Source organism: Dicentrarchus labrax, unplaced genomic scaffold (genome assembly GCF_905237075.1).
Source record: "Dicentrarchus labrax unplaced genomic scaffold, dlabrax2021, whole genome shotgun sequence".
Lineage (NCBI taxonomy): Eukaryota > Metazoa > Chordata > Actinopteri > Moronidae > Dicentrarchus > Dicentrarchus labrax.
Genome location: NW_026136708.1, coordinates 5,917,060 through 5,942,013, shown reverse-complemented (window position 1 = coordinate 5,942,013; position 24,954 = coordinate 5,917,060). Strand labels below are relative to the sequence as shown.

The 24,954-nt window shown below is 42.4% G+C and overlaps 1 protein-coding gene across 1 annotated transcript in view; it reads right to left on the bottom strand.

Moving 5' to 3' along the window:
- Positions 1 to 24,954, bottom strand: part of ches1 (checkpoint suppressor 1) — a 58,571-nt gene that overhangs the window by 13,441 nt on the left and 20,176 nt on the right. The window contains exons 2-3 of the mRNA XM_051408936.1: positions 17,675 to 18,274; positions 5,487 to 5,638 (exon numbers count right to left, since the gene is read on the bottom strand). Of these exons, the coding sequence (XP_051264896.1) occupies positions 5,487 to 5,638; positions 17,675 to 18,256 (734 nt within the window). The 5' untranslated portion in view covers positions 18,257 to 18,274. The remainder of the gene's footprint in view (positions 1 to 5,486; positions 5,639 to 17,674; positions 18,275 to 24,954) is intronic.

Below are 24,954 nucleotides of genomic sequence, written 5' to 3'. Positions count from 1 at the left end.
AGAAGACAATAGATACAGACTCGCTGGTGAATCCATAATTTTAAGACAGAAGAGGAAAGATGGAAGGATAGGGGGAGAAAAAGAGAGGGGGGTTGGGGGGAAGTGGTGGTTGGGGGCTGGGGGGGACAAGCTGTAAGAGCTTTTCCAGGTTGAGTGGTCTTTAGCTCCCCATTAGACAACACGTCTGACTGCTCCTTTCTTTTTTTCTCTGTAGCTAGACAGGCTGTTCTCAAACACAGTCGTGTGTCTGACAACATGGGTCTTGGTCATATGTACACACACATACACACATACAAAAACACACAACAGACAAACAGGACAGAAAACACCTGGGGAGACTGTGAACTCTGAAAAAGCAACCCACTCGTTTGCACTCATTGGGAGAGTTTCCTTTGTAATATGAGTCCTGTTTTATGTTCCGCTAAGCTGCTGAATGAGAGGATTTGGACGTCTGCACTTGTGATGTGGCTCTCACCTCACCAGATGCAGGGGAATAATGGACTCTCTCTCTCACACAAACACACACACACACACACACACACACACACACACACACACAGACCTATGCACGGCTGCACACACACACACACACACACTTACTGAACATGCACACACACACACAGCAATACGAAAAAGCAAAAGCAGCAAACGCAAATTTCAGCCCTGAGCCACCTGCTGTTGCCATGGAGAGTTGCCACATTGCGTTGCCACGGCGATAACATATTTTTCCTGCGCTAACAGCCTGTCTGTTTTCCCTACCACCCCACCCCCCGCCCATCTCATTCTCCCCCTTTTCTCTCTCTACCCCGCTCTCGCTCTCTCTCTCACCCTTCTCTCACTCTTTCTTTCTGTCTCTCTTCCCATCCCTGCGCTGTCTCTCTCTCTCTCTCTCTCTCTCTCTCTCTCTCAACAAATGGTTTCACAGTGCGACAGCACCTGCCTTATACTACATGTGTTGCCATGGCGGCGTTCCCGTTGCCAAGGAAACCCTGTGCATTTAATGTAGTGGGCGAGGGGCTAAACTCGTGGCAGACGCTCGTTCTGCACCCCCCCACCTCCACCTCCCCAACACCTCTCCTCATCTTTTTTCTCCAAGGGAGGGGAGAAGGAGGGAAAGAGGGAGGGAGGGAGAGAAAGATAGAAAGGGAGAAATGGAGAGAGAGAGAAGAAGGGAGCTCCTCCCCAACCCCCTTGAGACACCCTTCCCTCCTTCCATCCATTCTATCCTCCCCTCCTCCTCTCATCCAGATGCTGATGGGGTGTGAAGGAATGCACCATGGAGCTGACCTCCTACCCAGCATGCTCTCTCTCTCTCTTTCTCTCTCTCTCTCTCTCTCTCCCTCCTCCCACCTTACACACACACACACATACACAACACACACTCCTGCATATGTCAGAAACAACCACATACACTAATTTAGAAAAGCATGCATAGGATACATACACACACACACTCACACTCACACAGAAAGAGAGAGTCAGGCTGAAACACATAACTGCACTGACTAACACACACATGCAGATAGAGCCACATATGCGAACACACACTCTGAAGCAAACTGCAGTTGGGGGTCGACTGGAGCGGTATGAGTTATTATGGTCCATGAAAAACCAAGAGGTGTGAGCGACAAAGAGTAGAGGACAAAGAAGCATCATTGCTCTCCCTCCCTCTCTCCCTCCGTCTCCTCTCAGTCTCTTGCTCCCTCTCTTGGTTCATCCTCCACTTCCGAGTTGTGTAGAACTGCTTGAGACAGTCCTTGACCTTAACATAATAGACAGGCTGTGCAACCATTCACAGTCATTACACTTCATAACATAATATTCTTGAAAATGAGGGCTCTTGAGAGAGATATTGTGTCATATTGATTGGACCTGCTGAGTTCAAAGATATATATAAAGGAAACAGTTAAAAGCTTCTTTCATATTCTAACATGATTTATCTCATTTGTAATAACCAGAAATGAAAAATGTAAAAGTTTTCTTTTGATGCGCAAAAAGGTTTTGCAAGTCAACAGATCAATCTCCTTGACTACCATAAACTATCATGAAGACTGTGATAATGTTGAAAGCTCAGGAAAAAAAAAATTGTAAGTAGTTTTTGTGCCATTCCCCATGGACATTTGGATCCACTGTGATCTGCAAGCTCAAATCAGTGCAAGTTTGTTTATTATTTAATGTCATAAAAAAGTGTAACAGATTGCAGTTGCAAATTCTGACCTTCTGTCCAAAGTGCCCCCATTGTGCCAAGTTATTACTAAGAGCTTTAAAGGGTGATATTAATTACCCTTAGCCTATTGAACCCGGATTCCCCCCATAAAATCAGCACTTTAAAGTGGCTCTAAAGTCAGAAAATAATATATTCCTTCTTACTGCTTATAGAGAGAAGTATTTGAAACCCCATGATAGTGTTATGTGAACTATGATAAACTCAGGATAAATGTTTTTAACTGTTGTGTCATTACATCAAAGGGAAATATTACGGCCTGACATTTTTAATATCTTTGAAAACTTTGGGATGTGGATCCAGCGGCATTACTGTATGACCGAGCAGCACAATGGTTAAAGGACCATACAAGTGGTGTTTATTGTTTTAGCAACAAATTGTGCATACAGTATATGCTGTGCATGTGCTTTATGTTGTTCCTTGCCAATTTCAAAAGCACATAATCATTTCTTAGATTGATTTTCTACTTTCCAGGCACCTGCTGGTTTCCATTAATCGAAGGATGGTACAAAAAAACTCACAGAAACTTGACAAATGCGTATTATTATTCAAATCATAGGTAACATTTAGAAGTCTTTATGTGTTTTGTCAGAGTAGTAGTTGAACACAGTGACTCTTTTAAAGCTCTCCTTTTAAAGGATGCCCAAGCATGCTCTCACACCTGTGAGTGAAAAAGCATTTCAAACATTGTTTTTGACAAAAAGAGAAAAAATGAGCAAAAATGAAGGTTGTGAAAAGGCATTAAAAAGTTTGCTGCCCAGCAAGTTTTTGATGTTGGAGACTGATTAAATGCATGGATCCCCGATCATGACTGCAAACAACTGTCACGTATCTTTGACAACAAAGGCAACAAAAGATTCATTGTGATGGATTTTGTATTTCAAGCAAGTTTCCAACCTCTGTAAATCTCTGTTGATTCTCACATTGTGAAGAAATGAATGGAAACTAGAGCTGCAATGAATAAACTGTTTTGATGATCGATAAATCATTTAATTTATTTTGTCAAGCACAAATGGCCACCATTCTCTGGCGGCAACGTCTTCTCTGTGAGGATTTGCTGCTTTCTGAACTGAATACCTTTTGACAGATCTTGTACTCTAGGAAACATTTTCAACAATGTTATGACATTTTATAGACCTAACAATTCATCAATCAGACACACACACACACACACACACACACACACACACACACACACACACACACACACACACACACACACTGTACATACACAAATGCACACAATGCATGCTCTTCAGGTGCTGCATCACAAGGGACCCCAGGCTCCACTCTAACCAAGAAATGAACTCTCCTCACTTACACTCTCATTTCCCACTGTGTGTCACAATGCAAATGAACAACCTCCCCCCCCTTTTCCCCCTTCCCTCAACCTCCCCTCTTCTCCCCTCCACACTCCGACCTCTCCTCACTACACCCCGCCTCCCCTTCCTCCTCATGTTCCGAATCCGGCCTCCAATTTGTTCCACTTCCCCATACCTCATTGTTCAAAATGACACTTTTACATTTTATGGTGAACCAATTATTCTGTCTTACACAGTCCGCTGGCTCTGCAAGCCAACCTGCCCGGATCAACTGGGGAGCGGGGGTGCGGGGTGGTGGTGGTGGGGTGTTCAGAGAGAGAGAGAGAGAAAGAGAGAGAGGGAGGGAGAAGGAGAACAAGCGGAAGAACGTGAAAAAAGACAACTAATAGTACCTCTCACTGATATCTCCACAGGGATGGTCAGAAGAGCCAGAAACTGAGAAGTTAGCAGAGGGAGAGGATGGAGGGTAGAGGAGAGGTCAGGAGAGGAGAGAGGGGGGAATGTGGAGGAAACAACACAGGTGGATGCTGTGGAGGGAAGGGGGGGGGTTGGCTGTGAGGGATCGGAGAATGAAGTGAATGTAGACAAAGGAGGATTTAATTGAATGATAAAGTGGCGGAGAGAGAGTGAAAAGAGTGGAGAGAGAGGGGGAATAAATCACAGAAGAAGACGGAGTACTGGGTGCCCCACTAGCTGTAATGTATGCCTGAGGATGAGCGGGAGGGTGTGCGGGACATTAAAAGAGGAGGAAAGAGTGTGAGAGCAGCGGAACGGAGGAGCGTTGGGAGCTGGAGGAAAGGCGGGGGGAACAGGGGGATGGACGTGGAAGGCTGGGGAGAGGGTGAGGGAGTGAACAAGTGAACATGTGGAGGGAAGAAAAAGGGAGACCAGCGCTTTTTACCTGTGATGTGCCTGAGGGGGAAGGAGAAAGGAGGAGGGATGGGAGTGAAAACAGCGTGCAAAAAGATTTAAGGAAAGGATGGGGCAGGTCAGCTATATAATGCCTGGGGCCAGGTGGTTGGAAAGAGAGTGACAGATGGAAGAGAGAGAGTAGGAGAGGTGGAGGAGTGTATATGTTTTATGTTGTATGCGCCTTAGGGCTGCAATTACAGATTATTCTTATCAAATTTATGTATCGATTATTTCGTATCTATCATAAAATAGTGGAAAAAGCTTTTTCCCAGAGCCCAAGGTAACGTCTTCCAACAGTCGAAAATCATATGCAAAATACATTAATATATTCATTTTTATTTACAGCAATATATAGGACTGGATATTGGTACTGATTGCTCTATTCGATCCAATTAAACCAATACTGCGGAAACACAGGAAAAGCATTTCTCAGAATTGAATCTAGGATCATACAGTTTTTTATTCCACAAGTAAACAAGACTGTTTTCTTTGCTTCAAGTTAAAACCTGTTGCCATAAAACTGAAAACAAGTACACATAACTATACCATTTATAACAAGCAACCACAAAGTACAAAGCATTTCCTCCACATGTACATATATTGAGAAAATGCACAGATGCAATGATCTGTCTTGGAATTCTCCAATCAATCAACTGAAACCAACCAGAATCAGTTGTTTCTGAGAGCCTTGTCTGCAAGAAAACACTCATAAAGCCTCTGGAAATGTAGCTTCAAGTCGTAAAAGTGGGCTCAAACTATTTAAACATTTACAACATCAAACAGACGTACTCTTATGTTCCATAGGAGCGGAGGCCATGAGAAGAGCCAGCGACGTGCTGCAGCATCTATGAATGTATCTTTATATCTGTCCCCGCTCTCAATGAATGAATGAATGAAATGAAAGTGTTTTTCAATTAACCCAGCAAACATAATCCAATCAGAACTTATAAAGTGATTAAGCAATTAATTAAGTAAAATCAGATATGTCATAGGAACAATCAATCAACCAGTCAGCTAATCCGTCTTACCTGTGGTGAAATGCCGGAGGCAGGGTGGGTGGGGACGTGGAGGGGGTGGCCAGGCCGGGCGAGTAGGGGTGATACGGTGTCTTCTTCAGTGCCTGGATCAGGTTGTGCCTGTACTCCGGATCTATGGACCACAGAGAGCCTTTGCCTATGCTCTGAAAGATGAGAAAGAAAGAGGCGGAGGGTGAGGGAGGGGGAGACAGAGGAGAGATGTTATTGGAAGTGCTATCGGGCCCCTCAAAGCGCATCACAAACACAGCACAGCACACTGACGCGAAGCCAACAAGTCCAAACACAAGCTCCAAGTCCAGACCTCGTGCTGGATTCCTATTTACCAAACCGCCTGTACACACAGCAACAATTCCCATATTCCTAAGGAAGATAACGCTCAGAGGGATGAGAATTAACACATCCTCAATGCCACCTCGCTCAATATTTTCTGATCCTCTCCCTCTCCGCTGAAAAGAAATCTGGAGGCTTTTTTTCTGATTAAGACAGAGGGAGACTGTTTAACTTTTTTCACTCCAGAGGCGATGATGGTGTGTATTTTTAGATCAAAGCGGCTTCCCCCTCACCTAATGAAACTGTCGGCTTCCAATCTGAGTGAAACCAGCCTATAGATTATAGAGAAGGGAGGGATCTCAGACGGGCCGCCATGAAAATTCCCTGTTTCTATCTCTCACTGACTTCTCCGCGCTTTCATCTTGTCATCTGAACGTGGCAAAACCCGGAGTTTGTGTACGGCACGAGGATGAGAGCGGCAGGAGGGGGGGAAGAGGAGAGTAAATATAAAATTAAAGCCGTCCTGCCTCGTGTTCAGCTCACTTTGTAGTGCTCTGTGATATGATGCAGGTACAGGCTACAGGGAGGGGAGATGTCATGGCTGTGGGCTTCTGATTTCTGCAAATACTGCAAGGAATCTATTAGGAGAGAAATGTCAGATGTGCCAGAGCCGTGCGTGTGAGCATTAATTGCAGACAGATTCTTAAACCTGAGGAGCATTTTGTATGGAAGTGCATGAGAAACACACACCTCATTGCTTGCCGTACATGCGTAAAAAAAACAAATAACCAAAACGACAGAAAACACTCTCAGATGAATGGCATTTGTGGAGCTTACAGCATTGAAAAATTACAGTAGTAGATTTATTTTGCCTGCCCTTAGGGTCCTGAGACCATATTCCTTAAAGAAATACGCTGAGCACAAGACTAAACTCGGGAGTAAACAAGTTAAAAAAAAGCAGAAGCTAAAAAGCGAAGAATAAGACACATTTATCAAGCAACTTACTGCTGCTTACAGAAAGGTGTAAGAGTGACATTTAAGAGCAGCTCTGAAGCGATGGAGGAGGCACAGCCAATCAGAGACAAGGATTTGCGCTGTAAATGCCCCATTTTTCATGATTTAAAAGTCAGTTTTGTGTGACATTTTTAATATCTCCAGCAGCAATTAACATGTGCCTAAAACAACAATTTGTATATTTCTGATATCTAAACAAGGATGGAATATTGAATATGAAACATTGTGATTTAAAGTTTGCATTTTGATACCTTTCAAGAGAGCAGCAGGTTTAAATAGTGGCAAATATCTCAGGAGGTGTGTGCTTTCCACTGTTTCTGCACTACAGCCCTCCAAGACCACCCAAAGGGAGCACCTAAACTATCTAAAATACACTGACACCTGTTACAAAAAGCTCTTTCAAGTTATTGTATCGCACAGTTGACAGCAAATGCTCTGTTATGGTCATGTCACAAACATTTGTGAGGAGGTGACACATACCAACCAAACTTAAGTATGAAAACACCTGAAATAAGTGTAGGAAACAGCAAAACGATGCATATTTCCTTTTCTCTGTAAAGGTGAAACTGAAGTATTTGCGCTTTTATACCGCAATTGATAGCGTGATTCATTCTTCATCTCATTGATTTGAATCTTCACATATTTACTTACATACATTTTTACATTCATACAATCCAGTATGCTGTCAGTGAAACTGGACACATCTCTAAGTTCAGGAACAAAAGCATCAACATCCCATGTGCTGCACCACAAATCCTGTGGCATGCTTCAAAATATATCTCACATAATCCCTAACATTCATCTGACTTCTTTTAGTTTCATAAATTCCTTGTTATACTGCTTCACAATACAAACCGTATCATGTCTAATGAGTAACGACCGACCACGCAGAGCCTCTATGGAAACCTTGTGTCTCGTGATCCCAGGATGTCCAGTGAATCACTCAAAACTCTGCTACCACTCACTACAGCATCTGACCTTGTGAGAAAGCAAGAAGCTAATAAGATGTGTGCGCACTGTTGATCTGTGTCCCCCCCCCCGTGTGGATCTTTGCATTAGCATGTGAGTCGTGTTGAACACGGGCCATATGTGCCATGTTTTGCTATGTGTGTGTGTGTGTATGGGGGGTTGAGTGTGTGTATGGCAAGTTCCCTAGGGAGTGTGATATTACCCAGCGTGGTCTGCTCCTGGGAGTGCTTCTATTACTGCCAGCAACGCCTCTCCTGGAGAGCATGATATTACACACACATACGCTTGCTCCCACAGAGGTGACCCCCACTGGGCCAAATTTCCCCTTGCACCTCCAGCCCGCCAGCCGTTTGTGTATATATATATATATATATGTGTGTGTGTGTGTGTGTGTGTGCGCACGCGCTCACTGCCTGCCCGCTTGCCAGCCGATTAAATCAATGCTGCCTACACAATCTCTGTCTGCCGGGGCCCCTGCCTCTGCCAACCAGCTAGCCAATCAAAATGCTCAATCTGCAGACCCCCCCTGGTCGATAGGCCAATCACAGGGCGCAGCTCACAGGAAGGGTCTGTCACCTGGGTTATAGCGGTCGCCTTGGCAACAAGCATCATCTGGGCTTGGAAGTGAGAGGAGGTGAAATGGACTTTCCATTTTCTGACAAATTCGTAAAGTTGAGAAAAGGGCAGCATGTCTCAAAAATCGATTATCACAAAAAGTATTTGAGGTCAGAGATTGGCTTTGAGTTTTCAGCGGGGTTCAACTTTGATACAGTATGACACAGATTTTAAAAATAGGATACCTCCATAAGGTGGATCTTGCAGCGTAAAAGCAGGTGATAGAGGACGGCAGTCTTGACATTCACCTGAAACTGTGTTTGTGATCTCCCTTTATATTCTTTCCTCTCTCCATCCTTTGATCCCATCTGGTCTCACTCCTCTCATATGAGCACTATTTTCTGGATGATGTGTTTATTTGAGTTGCATCTATGTGCTGGAAAATAGTCACATCACCGTAGTGTTTGCAGCTTAAGAGCAGGATTACACAACAAATAATCCACAACTCGAAACGTCAACCCCTACTTTAAGAAACATCTCATACAGTACGAGATGAAAACTGACTGGGCACCACATTAGACTTTAAATTGCAAGTTTAAGCAACATTACACTACAAGAAATGGATTTAATTATATGTATCTGTGTCACGACACCAGTTTGTAGTAGTTTTGATTAGGAAACCAGCAGTTTTCATTTGCCTGTGTGTTATAAAACTGCAGAACACTGAGCACTGAGCAGGTATTTTCATGATGGAGAAAGCATACATACTGTAACTTGCCTGGGACACGTCATAGTGTGAGTAAAAGACAAAAGGAGAAGAAAGAAGAGACAAAGGCAGAGAGAGAGAGAGAGAGAGAGAGAGAGAGAGAGAGAGAGAGAGAGAGAGAGAGAGATGATTGTGTGTTGCCAACATCTGTTTCCTGTGTTATATAAGCTGTGGGGGCTGGTCTCCGTTGGAAATGGGAGATATTAAAGTCCTGCTGCCACTGACCCTGCTAGTAACACTATACTACTGCTACTGCATTCCTATCGGCACTATTATCTTTTCACATATACATATACCTAGCGCACAAAACACCACATGTGCTGTGCATTGTGTGTTAAAATCACTTTATTCTAGACAACTAAATTCACAGAAAATACATAGAAGGCAATGTCAAGAGTACTACACTGCCCATAGTAACCAATATTTACTTTTAGCTCATATACTTTAATGGGTTAAAGCAGTAGTTTGCAGCTGGTTAGTTTAGCTTAGCACTACTTTTTTACTTTTTCTAGCTGTTTTCCTGTCTTTAGTCTGAGCTAAGCTAAACTGTCTAATGGCTGTTGCTTCACATTTAATGTCATGTTGAGTGCTTTCAAGGGGTTTCTCCTCTAAATCTCATCAAAAAAAGAGAATAAGCACATTTCCCCCATTAAGACTGACAACATTCTATATATATATATATATATATTTTTTTTTTATTATTATTATTATTTTTTTACTGTTAACAACAATGTTTTAATGCTACTAACAAATGCTGCTTTTGTACCCATAGCCTGATATTTCTTATTCCTCTATCCCACAGAGCTCCACTGTTGTCAGAAACCTATTAAAAACACATTAATGAGCTTCACTGTTGCACTGGGTGACATGTTGCTTTATTACAATGAACACAACTACTGTAGTTTATGTCAGTCAATCCCACACACACTGTCCCAGTGCTGTAATTCTCACTAGAGCACCATGTGTACTAATCCGTATCTGAAAATAGTCCCCAATAAACGCATTATGTCCTCCTCTTTGAGTAATGTTTGGTAAAAACTACAGTGCCCAGCTTCTCTGGGAAATGAAACTTTATATTTGTAACCTCTTTTTAAAGATTTATATCTTCATTAGGAATCAATGGGCTTGGGTTATTGTGTGCTATTGATAGGATAGTCATGTCACTAACTATTGATAGATGGACTGCATTATAACAGCTGTTATAATGCAGCTATATACTGCCCACCACTGAAAGTACAGCTTAGTAGTTTAATCCCAATTAACAAAGGCATCCATAAATTGTAGAGACCCACTGAAACTATTTATATTGGTTCTTATGAGAGGAGAAATTAAATTTTGTTTTCAACTCAATAATGAAATTGGATTTAAAAAAGACGTATGATGCACAGAGAGCACAGAACTGCCACATACAAGGCATCAGTATAAGAGGCTTTGTTGTCCATTGCATTTTCATGTGCGATACGACTTAAACTATACTACCAATAAAGTATTATGAATACATACAATTTCACAATGGACATCCACAGTGGAAGTAAAAGCATTAACCCCAGCAGTGTTTAAGCCTGATTAAACACAACGGTGATACAAGGATCCATCATTACTTACTGTACATAGACAGATAAACAGAGGATTAATAGTAGTACTGTAGTACTGTAGGTTAAGTACAGATAGATGTCTGAACAGTGATTAAGATATTGAGTACAGTTGAGGAAAAACACTAAGAGTTCTGAAGCAGAAAGTGTAACACGCTTTCAGAGAGACGAGAATCACAGCAGAGGATGGAAATGTTCTGACAGCGAAAGGAACACAGAGCTTTTGAAGAGAAAATAAGCATTAAGAGGGAAAGTACGAAGAATAGGTGGGGATATTATTTTTGCTTGTTACAGGCCATTTCTGTACTTGTTGAAGGCCATTTGACAACGGGCAATCAGTTCATACAAGAACTGAGTGGGGCAATATGTGGAGACTTCTTCATTTACAGGTGTTATGAATTGACTTTTCTTCCACAAGTACAAAACCCATTTCCCATGTGGTTTTAATTTAAGCCAGAGTTTGCCCCAGTTTGTGATTCTCATGTATGTATTTCACATTTCAGTCTCTTGCGTTTACTGTTACACAGATCTGCAAGTCTTTGTTTTTAACAAAGATAAATACAGGGCAACCTTTCAAAACTTTGCAGGTCATTTGCCAACACTGGAGACAGATTCACCAAAGACTCTAAACTCCTGGTATGAAAAATATTCCATGCAGCTCACAGTGCATTTGTAAGCAATCTCACAGGATGCAACTCTATTCTTTCAAATAAATTCATCTATCTGTCACTAGAATATAATTCTAAATATTCATAAAGTCTCTGCAAAAACACTGATTACATTAGAGGCTCAAACTGGGCCTCGTCCATAAACAGCTCCCAAAGCACCCATGATATGTTGTCACTTAGCAATTAATTTCAGTGAGGTCATTTGGGTTTTGGTTCTTCCCTAGCTTGTCATAGTGGCATAATTTTCACATCCGTGAAAGTTCTCCAAGGACACTACCAAGAACCAATCTTACAGATGTTTAAATCGCTTCCCTTAGGCTACACAGAACATGGTATGTGAAACCAAGGCTTGTCCTCACACTCATGACTCACAATGACAGAAACAAACATGTAACAGACAGGTTTTAAACAAGATAAGGAAAAATATTACAAAAGCAAAGCCATATTTAAATAGCTTATTAAGGCAGAATTAAAGCTGGGGTAGGCAGCTTTTCTTTTGGCTTCATTGGGGAAAAATTCCATGTAAATCAAGTGGCTCTGTTTTTAGGCTTTAGAAAATCTGGCCTGTGACAGGAGACTTTGGCCAATTACAGCTCATTTCAGAGAGCAGGGGTTTCTATTGGCTGTTTTCACAGGCCAACTGACTCCTTCTGCTACCATTGACATATCATCACCTTATAAAGTTGTTACGGCTAACATACTAGCAAACAAGTAGCTGTTTACACATCCAGAAGACGCGATGCAACATTAGCATTTATTTGAAGTCATGTTTCTCTCTTTTCTCTGTCTGCTCTTTGGTGCATGGCAGGTACCGTATGGTAGGTTTATCACAGCGTTTTTTCTAAAAAGAATGCCCCTGTTACTACTGAAAATGGGGCTGATGAGAACGGCGAGAGTGAACTTAAACAGGAAAGATCTGGACTGTAGAACCAAAACAATGAGCTGAAAGATGGTCCCTAGAGCTGAGGGAAAATGCTGAATGTTTTGGTAACTCTCCATGGGTTTATCACTATGAGTGAGCCCTTTCATAATCTACACAGCAAATTGACAGATTGTTATTGTCAAAATATTGATTGGTACGGCTTTAAAAAAGATATAAAGAGACATTAGCTTCACGCTAAACCCGAATTACTATTGTTTTCATTGATTTATCTCTCATAAATGGTGCACGCCTTTGTTAAGAATCGCTGAATGTATCTGGTTTTTGGAAAATGGTTAGAGGAAAAAAATTACACCGATCATAAAGCCCTCTCGTACACCTTTATTTCCTTTTTTGATACTAGCTTTTGTTTTAGTTAAAAGGTGGCGTCTTTGTTGATTGCATGCACAGTTTCTTCCACATGCATGCTTCATCCATACAACAAACTGAGGAAATGTGTTTGTGTGTGTTTGTGATCTGAGAGAAAATACAGTACAATTAAAATCATTTTGCCGGATACATCAGTGGCAGTGACCTGCTGATAAATGAACGTCAGAAAAAGCACCTTGATTAAATCTAAGCTCACTCCAGATGCTCCGAGTAAAAGAATCAAGGACGTCTCTCATCTGAAAAGATCAAGGTTAAGTTAGAGGTGACACACTTAAGTGCAACACCAAGAGAATTCATAGTGAGCCTTAGATTACAAAACTGCCTGTTGTCTCTGCTGTGATTTCATAAGAGGCTTTGAGAAATACATCTCTGTGAGTGTGTGCTGTTACAACAATGATCTTCAGCACTGATCCAGAAGTCTGAGGGCAACAACACTTGTCATTAAGGCATGTCATTCAGCACAGTGAGGAATCCTGTTTGTAAACAAAGCCATGGCAACCATGGGACTCTCACTCTCTCACGCTCTCTCTCTCACAAGTTTTGCAAGACTGACACGCACACACACGCACACACACACCACACACACACACACACACACACACACACACACACACACACACACACACACACACACACACACACACACACACACACACACACACACCCACACACACACACAGAGAGCAGCAAGCTTATTCTAAACTAGTCCCCATCTTGTCATCTGCCTGGATATGACCCAGAAATACAGTCACTGGAACAAATAGGCCACTGTCATATTAATCTCCACCTCTGTAAATTGATGGAAATATGATTTAGTGCGTTCACAGTAAGCCATGTCTCCGTGCTTTCTCTCTCTCGCTCCCTGTGTGTGTATGTGTCTCTCTGTCTATCCCTCACAACGATAACTTGACCTCCCCGTTTCTTTCCCACAGCGAGCAACGAGCAAAACATAACGCGGCATAAAGAAAAATAACTTAGACCTTCGTAATTGCATGCTCAATGCAAAAAGACATAAACAGGTAAAGGAAAAAACAAAGCAGGGTGAAAAACAGGAGTATTCACTTGCAGATATTCTCAGTGAAAAGCTCTGAATGGCGGAGTCTGACTAAAATTACAGAGATTCTGTAATTGCAGCTTCAGATAAAGCACAGCACTTGGCAGGTAGAGTAGGAGTCTGCAGAGATGTGCCCTCATTTCTACACCGACACAGCGCTCGCCTGCGAGTGTGTGAGTCCTGTTAAGCATTCATGCGTGCTTGAGAGTGTGTGCATGTGTGTGTGCACTTGTTTGTTTGTGTGTCAGACATGCCCTGTGTGTGTGTTTGGAAGTGTGCGCGTGTGAGAGAGGGGAATAGGTTTGAAGGGTTAATTAGCGTGCTGTCTTAAACGGTGTGCAGTGACAGGAAGACAAGACAGGCTGTCCTTGCCAAAATCACCTCTACACATGCTGCTCCACATGCACACACACACACACACACACACACACACACACACACACACACAGTATATATGTGCATATAACACAATGTGAGGACATTCACTTATTCTCCCCCACTCAGCACCTCAGTGCCCATCTGAAGCTCATACACACATGCGCACACACACACACACACACACACACACAGACAGACAGACACACACACACACACACACACACACACACACACACACACACACACACACACACACACACACACACACACACACACACACACACACACACACACACACACACACACACACACACACACACACACGCCTAAGTCAGTAAAGCCAAATCAGTTTTCCCGTTGCTACAGCAACAGCATACTTTTATGTCAACTGCAACCTAGTTACTATGGAGATATGTATACAAGAGAAACTCTATGCCGTTGTAGTCAAGGGCCAGATGACAGCATAGCGTGAGGGTGTGTGCACAGACACACACATGAATACAAGCACACACACCATGTCCTCTTCATCCTTCATCCATTTTGTTCCTCAACACACACACACACACACACACCCAGCTCACTCAAAAAGGAGGAGTTCAGGTTCACACGCTGGTCAAGGAAAGCATAAAAAGCTCCCATATCCTGTAGTATAATCTCAATCAGGCTAAACACGCAAAGCTAGCATTGATCCTCGCTGTTTGTCCCCCACCCCCAACACCCTTGGGCGAGATGAAATCTAAAGTCTGCTGGCATCTGTGTTATTAAATCCTCCAGTATTAATTTAGCACTAATTGAGTGAGGGATTCATTCCCCGTTTACCCCGAGTCTTTAATGGAGTAAAATCTGGATAGGAAAGCCAGTATAAAAGACTGTATCGAGACTTAAATCAAAAGCGAAATGCTGTTCCCACTGGGGGAGCGCAGAACGTCTGAGTGAAAGAGAACTATGAAAGCAGAGATCATCAACTATTGATAAGGCCGAATCTGGTACAGCTGTAGACAAAATACAGAATATGTTTGACTTCAAGTTGGATATGCCTGCAAACCGCTGATAACTGTCTGGCTGTGAAATAAGTTATAACCACACATGATGGAGTGAATAATGGACAGTGCATTTACCATTTGGCTGCAGAATTTCCCCATATAAGTATTCAGAATATGATTGATGGAAAGTGATGAAATCCCTGCATTTGTTTGAACTGGAGCTGGGCATCATTTAAATTTTTCAAGGAAGGATTGTCTGGGAGGGGGTCAAATTGGCCAGTTAGTACTTTTCTACAGGATCACTGCTACATTTAAGAAGCATGTGAACACAATTGGGAAAACACTTGTACACACTGATATTAAAATGATGCAGGATTGATATCATACATAATGTTGTTTTCCAATACATTAAAGAAATTAGAACTTTTAGGAAATGACAGAATATATATACATAAGTACAACCTTTGTTTTATCATGGCCTGATTGTGCCAATATTTTATCACTATTTTACCTAGATTTCAAAGAGTTCATGCGTATCTAGAAAACCAGTTCAAATGGCTCATTTACTTAGCGGTTCCTAACTAGAGGTGGTTTCAATGTGCCCCCAGAAAAATGGGAAATATTTAAATTTCACGATTATTTTATTGACTAAAACTTGTCTGAACTTGCCCAATGAGAGAATGTATAAGAATGACTATTCTGTTAATAGGTTTAACACTTTTCCCTGTCAATCAACAGTATATAGACAGTTATGGAATAACTAAATCTTATGAGACGGGGTCCTTGACGTCCTTACTTTAAAAGTAGACTTATATTTAGTGAGGACTGCTACACAGTCTCTACTTGGATTGCTGAGGTAACCTTAGCAACATTACACTTTCACATACTAACAGAAGAAATTATTACCTCCACTTTGGCTGCTGAGCACATATACCGTATGGGAGCATACAGTATGAGATAGTAGCCCAATTATTAATGATAATTATTATCATATAATTATTAGCATTAATAATCAATCAACTAATCAATCAATCAATCAATCAATCAATCAATTAATTAATTAGCTATGTACCGAGCTGGAAACTGACAGGCGCAGTAAGCTAATGGTAGACTGTTGATCTACCGACACCTCCCCACTCTGTTGGTCTCTTTTTTTTAACTAAAAGACAATCACTTTTTTAAAAAATCTTTAAACGTTACAGTGTAGACTTTCTTTCCATGCCAAATACACAGAAACTATATTGCACATTTAGCAGATAACAGACAGAAATTCTAGTTTGGCTCAATCAATAAGCCTGCTAACAGCTCTCATTATGATCTTTACTTTAAGGGTACAATAATGGACACAGGGAAGTCACCTGTCATGTTCTATAGCCGCCATTAATGCAACAGGCTCTGGATCAAGCCCTACTGAGTTTTGATACAATACAATAGGGACATTTTAACATGCAAGAAGTTAGTTATAGGAATATAAAAAACACAACCATTTGAATTAAAAGCCCCCACAAGGAACTTCCGTTTTCAGTTGATTCTGGTGGCACAAAGTGGTATTGTTTCCACCGCCTTTTTTTTATTGATTTCAAGTGGAATCCAACCTGCTGTCAGGCATTAAGAATAGCTATATAGAAATAGCCCATCTCTCACTGATGGTCTTGTTTGTTTATATAGATCATATAGAGGCGTCAATCTTAAATTGAGACTGTTTCATAACCAGTTAAAAACTTCTTGTAGTAGGGTTAACAAAACAAGCTAAAATTCGAAAAGGCATTGATGTGGGATGTCATGAGAACCGATACTTTGTTACCAAGTCGATGCCAAACTTATGAAAACTTGAGTTGATTCTTTTTCTTGCCATAGGAAGAAGCACATGTTTAAAACGGCAACAAGTGCAGCTATTCAGGTGTTTTACTCGCAGAGCTTTTGTGCACAGTGCTCTGTTGTCAACTCTCTCCGCTTTCTCTCTCCACTCTGCTGTGCTTTTGTGTGTGTGTGTGTGTGTGTGTGTGTGTGTGTGTGTGTGTGTGTGTGTGTGTGTGCAGAAGCCTCAGCTGAGCCAGAGCTCCTGGCGAGACAGACAGCGGTGAAGAGCCACACATTTGCACTCACTGCAAATCCAACAAAAGCCCCACAAACAAAAAAAACAATAAGAGTAATTTATCTACGTAATCAGTGCAAAAGATGTACAGACGACGAAAATCAACACTAAACAAAACATAGTTCATTCAGGTAACTCAGGCAAAGTAGCACCACAGCAACAAGCACTGCATGGTAATTTTTAAAGGGAGAGGGAAACTCCCTGTAGACAGGAACAAAGATAATAATACAAAGAAAATTCTCAACGCAATGCAGACCTGTTTACCTGTGTTATTAAGGAAAATACAAGTATTGGATCGGGAATTGGTATCAGCAGATAATGAAGATTACAAGGGACTGGGGCCAAAAAAAACTTGATCCGGACATATTTACCATGGTAGTGAATTGGTAAAAATTGGTAAATGTGATCAGAGCATAATAAACGAACTGAAAAAGGTTATAATGGTTGTTTGGTGATCAAACAGTGTTGTAGATCGATACAGTAAATATCATCCAGCATTTTTCTAAACAACTGCTGAGGTCTTTACCTGGCTCCGGTCTTTATCCACCTTCTTGAAGCACTTGTTGAGTGACAGATTATGGCGCACTGAGTTCTTCCAGCCTGTGGGGGCGCTTGCAAAGTAAGGGAAGTGCTCCAGGATCCAGCCATAGATATCCTTCACCGGCAGCCGCTTATTTGGCGCATCCTCGATGGCCATAAAGATCAGGCAACTGAAGGAGTACGGCGGTTTTCGGTTGGCCCCTGCTGCCAAGTCGTACGCTGAGTGTGCATCGCCAAGCAGGGGGTCGTCCGGGGAGGGAGACGAGGAGGAGGGCGAGCGGGGGTGCTGACCATCAGGGTCCTGCAGGGGGGAGACGCTACGCAGCCCAGAGTGGCTGAAGCTGTTGAGGAGGTCGGTGCTCTCGTGGAGCCAGGAAAGGCTGGTGAGCTCCTCGTCCTCAGCCTTGGAAAAGGAGGCAGACAGGGACAGGGAGAGGTCAGCCGCTTCGGCCTCAGATGCTGCTGTGGCGGCGTCCCCCTGCCGGTACGGCGGGCTCATACCCTGCGAGGCACTGGCTCCACTACTGGGGCTCTGGGCCTTCTTACTGGGGGGCATGGTGGGTCCCATCCAGCCCAGGGCTCACTCCTGCAGAGGGAGACAGAAGAGAGAGGAGAAAGAAGAGGTGAGAAGACGCAAAGGAGGAAGGAAGAGCAGGGAAAGAGAAGAAGCAAAAAAAAAAAGAAACGAGGTCAGCTTGTGAAATTCATTGGGCTCACATAAAGCCTTAATTTTTGTTAAAGGCCAAAGGGTGGAGACACGCAACAAGATTCTGACCACACTCCCAATTAGGCTGTGTTAGATCTGAGGGGAAAAGTATACATCATCATACATTTCTCTGGGGCTCTCTATCCAATTCTGACTGGGATGGCAAATTTTGTGCTTCACTGGTTGAGGAAATCTTGCCTTGTACAACTACCCTCTAATTACAAGTGTACCAGCAAAGTATTGACATTACACAGACATTATACTGAACACTGTTAAAGGTCTAATAGTTGGAGGGTCACTAAATGTTATTGTTAAGGAGCTATGGGTGAGAGTAGGATAAACTTTAACAACTGGATTTACAACATTACAAATAGTTAGACCAAATGGTCGGATTTAATTCCACTGCAGGGAATGATCTGGAGATGATCATGATCAGGAGTTTTGCCAAAAAAAAACCCAAACAAATTAGAGCGGGTTTTAAATCCACCCCTATTCTAATCAGAGCATAATTCTCCTAACATAAGAGCAATGCTGTGCTCGTTAGACGCAGGCAGGAGTGTGTTAATTGAAGGGGACTGGGGCTGAGTATCACACCACAATCAGAAGGCTCACAACCAGGCCTTTGATTGTCCTCTAGCACAGACAGCTGTGGGAAGGACCCAGGCAGCAGCTACAGCTAAATGTAATCTGCTCCACTCACCCTGTGAACATGTTTCATGGTCTGGACACAAACACACACCATCACTAGGATGCACATGTGTCTACACACGCACAGACACACGGGCAGACACGTGTAAGCAAAAACGCAACCCAAAGTTGCAAAACTAAAAGCACGCACACACATGCAAACATAGATGAATACACACACACACACAACAGAGAGCATCGCCATTAGGACATGGGGATTAAGTCCAGATATGTTCTGGCTGGCCCCTGTGTGGTGCGATCGCTCTCTAATCCAAGGTGATCATCGGCCGATCTGTCCCCTCACTCTGCGTGATTGACTGACAGCTGTCACCCATGGCAACCCGCTGTGCCGTGACAACTGTCAGTTCGCTACTGCTACGGCCGATGTATCACCATGGCAACAGAGCAAAACAACTCAGCTCCTCTCTCGTTCTGATGCTTTTTTCTTCTTCTCTGTGTGTCTGCTGCTCTTCCACCTATCCCCCCACCGTCTCCCTTATATTTCCCACTTTTCTACCAGTGCCGATAACTCTGCTTAACAGCGTTGATAGGCTGTAGTGGAAGGACTGAGCTAAATATAGAATTGTGATGTACAGCTGCTATGCTGTTGCTCCGTGTATAGTCGGCCAGCCTATAGTCACCTCGCTGCTCCATCCTTACTCTCTCCGCGGCGCAGGGAAACGCTCTGCGGAGCTGGATGTCTTTGATCTCCTCTCCACTTCTTCTCTCCTCTCTTTTCACTTCTCACACTTTGTGACAGCACACACGCTCATTCAACAAGCTGTACCTGTCTGAGGTACAGCGTTGTTGCACCAATATTGACATTGAGCGTAATGAATTCAAATTGCCCCGGTGACGATAACGCCGTAGCTGAAAATAGTCAGCGCATAATCAAAGGGATGGGCGAGGTGGAAAGGGTGTTTGACAGGCTTTTCAACGTGTGTGTATGTGTGTGTGTGTGTCTCTTTGTGTAGTGTATTTATGCATGTGTTTGACAGGCTTGTCACGGTGTGTGTGTGTTTGTCTTAGGAAGGAAATAAGGGCATCATAGTGACATTGTTCCTGGTAGGAGTCCACTGGAATGCAGAGATGGCTCTGATGCTCTCTTTCTCTCCATCTCCTCTTCCTCCTCCTTGTTATGTTGCCATAGCGGCAAGGGGGCCATGAAACATTACGGCTGACAGTAAAGTCATCTCATTTTACTGTTGCTATGACAACAAACTCCTCACTGTTGGTTGGGGCCAGTGCGAGCTGCCGCCCAAGCCTCGTGCCTGAGTGTGTGTATGAGTAGATGCATGTGAGCGTGTATGTGTGTGTGTGTGTGTGAGTGTGTGCCACCATGTCTCCCATGGGCTCTCATAAAGCTTAACACACTTGCTCAGCTCTAAACAAACTTTCATGCAACTTCTACTGCGGCCCCTCAGGGCCAACTGCTAAAGGACAAAGGCAGATATCGCTCAAGTTCAGACTAAATGATGCCTGCTGTGTGTATAAGTGTGTGTGTGTGTGTGTGTGTGTGTGTGTGTGTGTGTGTGTGTGTTTGAGTGTGTATGTGAGAAGCATCCTCACATTTGTTTGACAGATGGGACTGTGCTATTCTCTCTGTCTTCTTCATTCTCTGGATCTCTTTTGTGTTTGCATGCTTTGTTTTGATTTGTGTTCATCTCTGTTTGGCATGTCCACATTTGGCTTAGTGTGTGAATGTTTGTGTGTGTGTGTGTGCATCGGCCTGTAAGTGCACTTCCCATCTAAGTGTCTGTGCATTACCAATGCGATTTAAAGCAGCTGTGATCTGTACGGTGTGTTTCTGTTCTCACTGTGACCCTGGCACCACTGATTCTGTTTGCACCCTGTACTCTGATAACATGGACTTTAAATTCAATGCATTCGATTAGAATAAATGGCTTTCTCCACTTTAAACACCATTCTTGAACATTTAGAGGTTGGTGGTACACTTCAGTCAGATTGTTCCTATTATTATGTTACTGTGAATATAGGTTCCTTAGACTCCGACGGCTAACAAAGATTTTTAAATTACTGTGGCAACTGTGAACATTCAAACTTCAGACTCCACGAGTGAAACAGCCCTCTATTCAGTGACATTTTAATAAATTACAGCAGAGCTTAAAATGAGTGGATTAACTGATAACCAGAACTGATCAGCAGAAAATTTGCAATTAAAAATTTTTTATTAATTGTTTAAGTGATTTATCAAGCAAACACATCACACATTTTCAGGTTTCACTGTCTCAAATGTAAGAATTGTCTCCTTTCCGCTGTTTTAAATACCTGTACTATCATACTTTAGTTGGACGGATCCATACATTTGAAGAAGTAACTTTGGGAACTTGTGATGTCCATTTTTTACTTTATTTATTTGACTCTGATAAAGCAATTCTGACTCCAGGTCCACTCACTATATCTTTTCAGAACTTTCATCCGTATCACATGGTCTTTATCAGCAGATGGAGTTTGCTGAGTTGTCATGGAGATATATTTTATCCAATGTACATAGCATTAAAAAGCATAAAAGTTCAAAGAAGAAGTTCAATATTTCAGGAAATACCCATTTAACTCTCCTTGCTGAGTTAAACGAGAAGATGGGTACCACTCCGGTGTGTGTGTGCTGTATTAACCACCAGCAGCCAGTTAGCTTAGCAGAGCCTCCACTGGTTGCCTGGCAACCTCACAGTGAGGACAAGACAGGGAGTGACTGTGCCTGGCCAAGGAAAGAGTCTGGTACATAACCCCCCATAAAACCACAACTTGTCATTTTTACTCCTCAGTTCTTGCACAGAGTAAACAAACAAGATACAACATGTTAATTAGTGAGCTTTACAGGTGCTGGTAGGCAGCTATTGTCACCTTTGAACAGAGCCAAGCTATTTGTTTCTCCTTTTTTCAAGTCTTTATGCTAAGCTAACAGTCTCCTGGCTCTAATTTAATCTTTAGCATAATGTACAGACATGAGCGCAGTATATCAACCTACTCATCTAACTCTCGGCAAGAAAGCGAATGCTTGCTAAAATCCTATTCCCTAATTCATTTTTCTTTAAGCCCTCATTTTTAGCCATAAGCTTAACTTAATGAGCAAACTCCATCCACTGATACAGTTGAAGGCTGAAGAAAAAGCTAGTAAGGAGACCTTGAGTTTGGAATGTTTTGTCAAACAACTATTTTCAAGTTCAGGAATGAACTCTCATACAAGTTTTTTTGTATATGTCATAGAATATACAATTAAAAGAAACACCTAATCACTAAATTAATCAATAACTTCATCCAAATCCTCAAAGTCACAAAGGGACACATTGCAGTCACTGGAAGGTCCTACTTTTAATGTAGTACAGCTACCTGAAACCTGAAATCTGAGCTAACTTTTTTGCAGCAGTTCTGTTTTATGCCAAGACCTGTTTTGTCACTGAACGTCTGACAAGATATTGACAAACCTAAAGCTCCTTGTCCTAAGTGTGCGGCTTGGTTCCAGCCATATCAAGCCTCAGATAACAATGGTGTGCCATTAAAAGCAAAAACAAAATGTAGATCAATATATCAATACATTCTGTTGTCGTCTGCAAAAAAGGATGAAGGTGTAAGATACAGTGCTATTTCCGATTCAAGAGCTAATAGTGCACCAGTTTACATAATCCAACCACAGACTAGAAGTTGCCAAACATACTTATTTGGAAATTAACCGTCACCCTCAATGAACTGAGATGAGGTATTTGTTTTTTTAGGTGTTAAAGATGACCAAAATGGATGAGACTAAACGCAAATCCAGAAAATGTGTTAATTTTAAAGAATGTCATTGGCCTCAGTGTAACCCCGCTGACCTCTGACCGGCTCGAACTCTCTGAAGGCTTTGTAACTGGAGGCAGAGGCCACCAGTGTTTACATGGAGGGGAGAAGGTTAGCAAAACTGCTTTGAGAGTGGAGAGGGTGTAGGCTAATTCATGTGCTTTAAATGACAGCGTAATCATCTAATACTGCATTCATGCACTCGCAGATACTCGTCTAAATCACATGCCACATTTACGTAATCCTCGGAAGATCTTCATTCCCTGCTGGCAGCTTTTTCTGTCTGACTTGCAGCCGTTTTTGCGCCGAAGCCAGAAGAAACATTTCATTAATGTACTTAATTTCACTGTCTTGTACTGGAGTCTGCTGCAATATTAGCCAAACTGACTTTCAGAGAAATCCCCAAGTCATCAAATTACAGAACCCACAAAACCACATCAATGCAGAAATATTAAAATAAAACCAAGATGGGCTCATGACATGCTGTCAGCAGCGCATTTATGCTCTGCTCTGGGCCTCAGCGGACTGAAGCGACTATTACAACTTTGTCAGTTTGATCGCAGCTAGTGACATATGTTGCATGTCACATCCTCCTGCTTCCCGCTTTACTGTCAGTCTTCTCTATACAGCCCAATAAAGCCAGTGCCATGAAAATAATCCCCCTACCCCAGAATGGAGTAGTAATAGTAGTGTAGGAGATAGTGGTGAAGAATAGAATAGGAGCTGGTAGGAGTTATTACTTTGCAGAGGGGTGAGCTGAACCTTGTGGCTCCTCTGGCCACAGTGATAAAGCAGAGAGTCAGATGCACCGAGGCAAAACTAATCTGGAGTTTTGATGACAAAAGGACGACCTTTATCCCTCCTACACATACGCTGGATGGATGGAAGGGGTAGAGGAAGACCAACAGAGAGACGGAGAAAATGAGAACTCTCTCAGAGACTGGAAAATAATAACTTCTGCTACATATATGTCAACACCAGTTGTTGGAAGCCTTGTGATGTTCTCCATTTTCAGCCCATGAAATCACCCCCCTTTCTGTATTTCCTGCTTTTCCCTGACGACAAATATCAGGGTTCCAGAGGGCTTTAAGGAAGCAGAGCAGGACCAATCACATCCTGTAAGGTCTGGCTGTGTCTTCCTTTTATGTCATCCATCGCAGCAAAGAGTTATGGAATAGAGGTCAGGGGTCAGGGTGTCCCAGTGGACTGCTCCTGACCCCTAGGTCCTGGCTGCTGCTCCCGGCTGCTCGCACACGCATGCATACACACATATAAACATGCACAGATTCAGACATACACAAACGCACAGGCTTTCTCTGCCTTTCCCTCCGAGGACTGATTTGGTCTGTGCAATTCACCAGAGCCATTTGAAAACTAAGTCGCTTTAAGAGTCGTGTTCAAATAAAATATTCAACAAATTTATTTCTAGATTTTGGTCATTTGACAGCTGTGTGTGCTAAAAAGGCTTAGAGTGCACTTGTTTTACATTGATTACGTTCTGTAAAACCAATTTAAAACTAATATATATATGAATATAATGATCTGGCTCTCTAAATATATTATGTATCACATTGTGCTGTGATCTATCGTTATTGTGAGCAAAATATGGTGACAGTATTGTAGCATAAATTTACCTGGGATTCTTCCTTGTAGCTGTAGTCATGCACAGCACTGCTTTGAGGTATATATGTAAATGCTAGCATGGAAATATGCTAAGAATGCTATTATACTGATGTTTAACAGGTATAATGTTAACAATACTCACATCTTAGTTTTTATCATGTTGAGATATTTTACTGGAAAACTTTGACCTGCAGGTGGCGCTGGAAGAAAAGTCAGTATGATTCATATGATTGTGGGCACCACCAAATTTCCTGGCAATGCATCCATTAGTTTTTGAGACATTTTTCTAAAAAATGTCAACCTCCTGATGGCACTAGATGAAAAATCAGGGGATCACCAATGTCAGTGTGATTCAATCTCTGGGGATGCCACGAAGGTCTGTACCAAATTTCACAGCAATCCTTCGAACAGTTGCCGAGATATTTCAGTGGTGGACCAACAGACTGACGTTATAG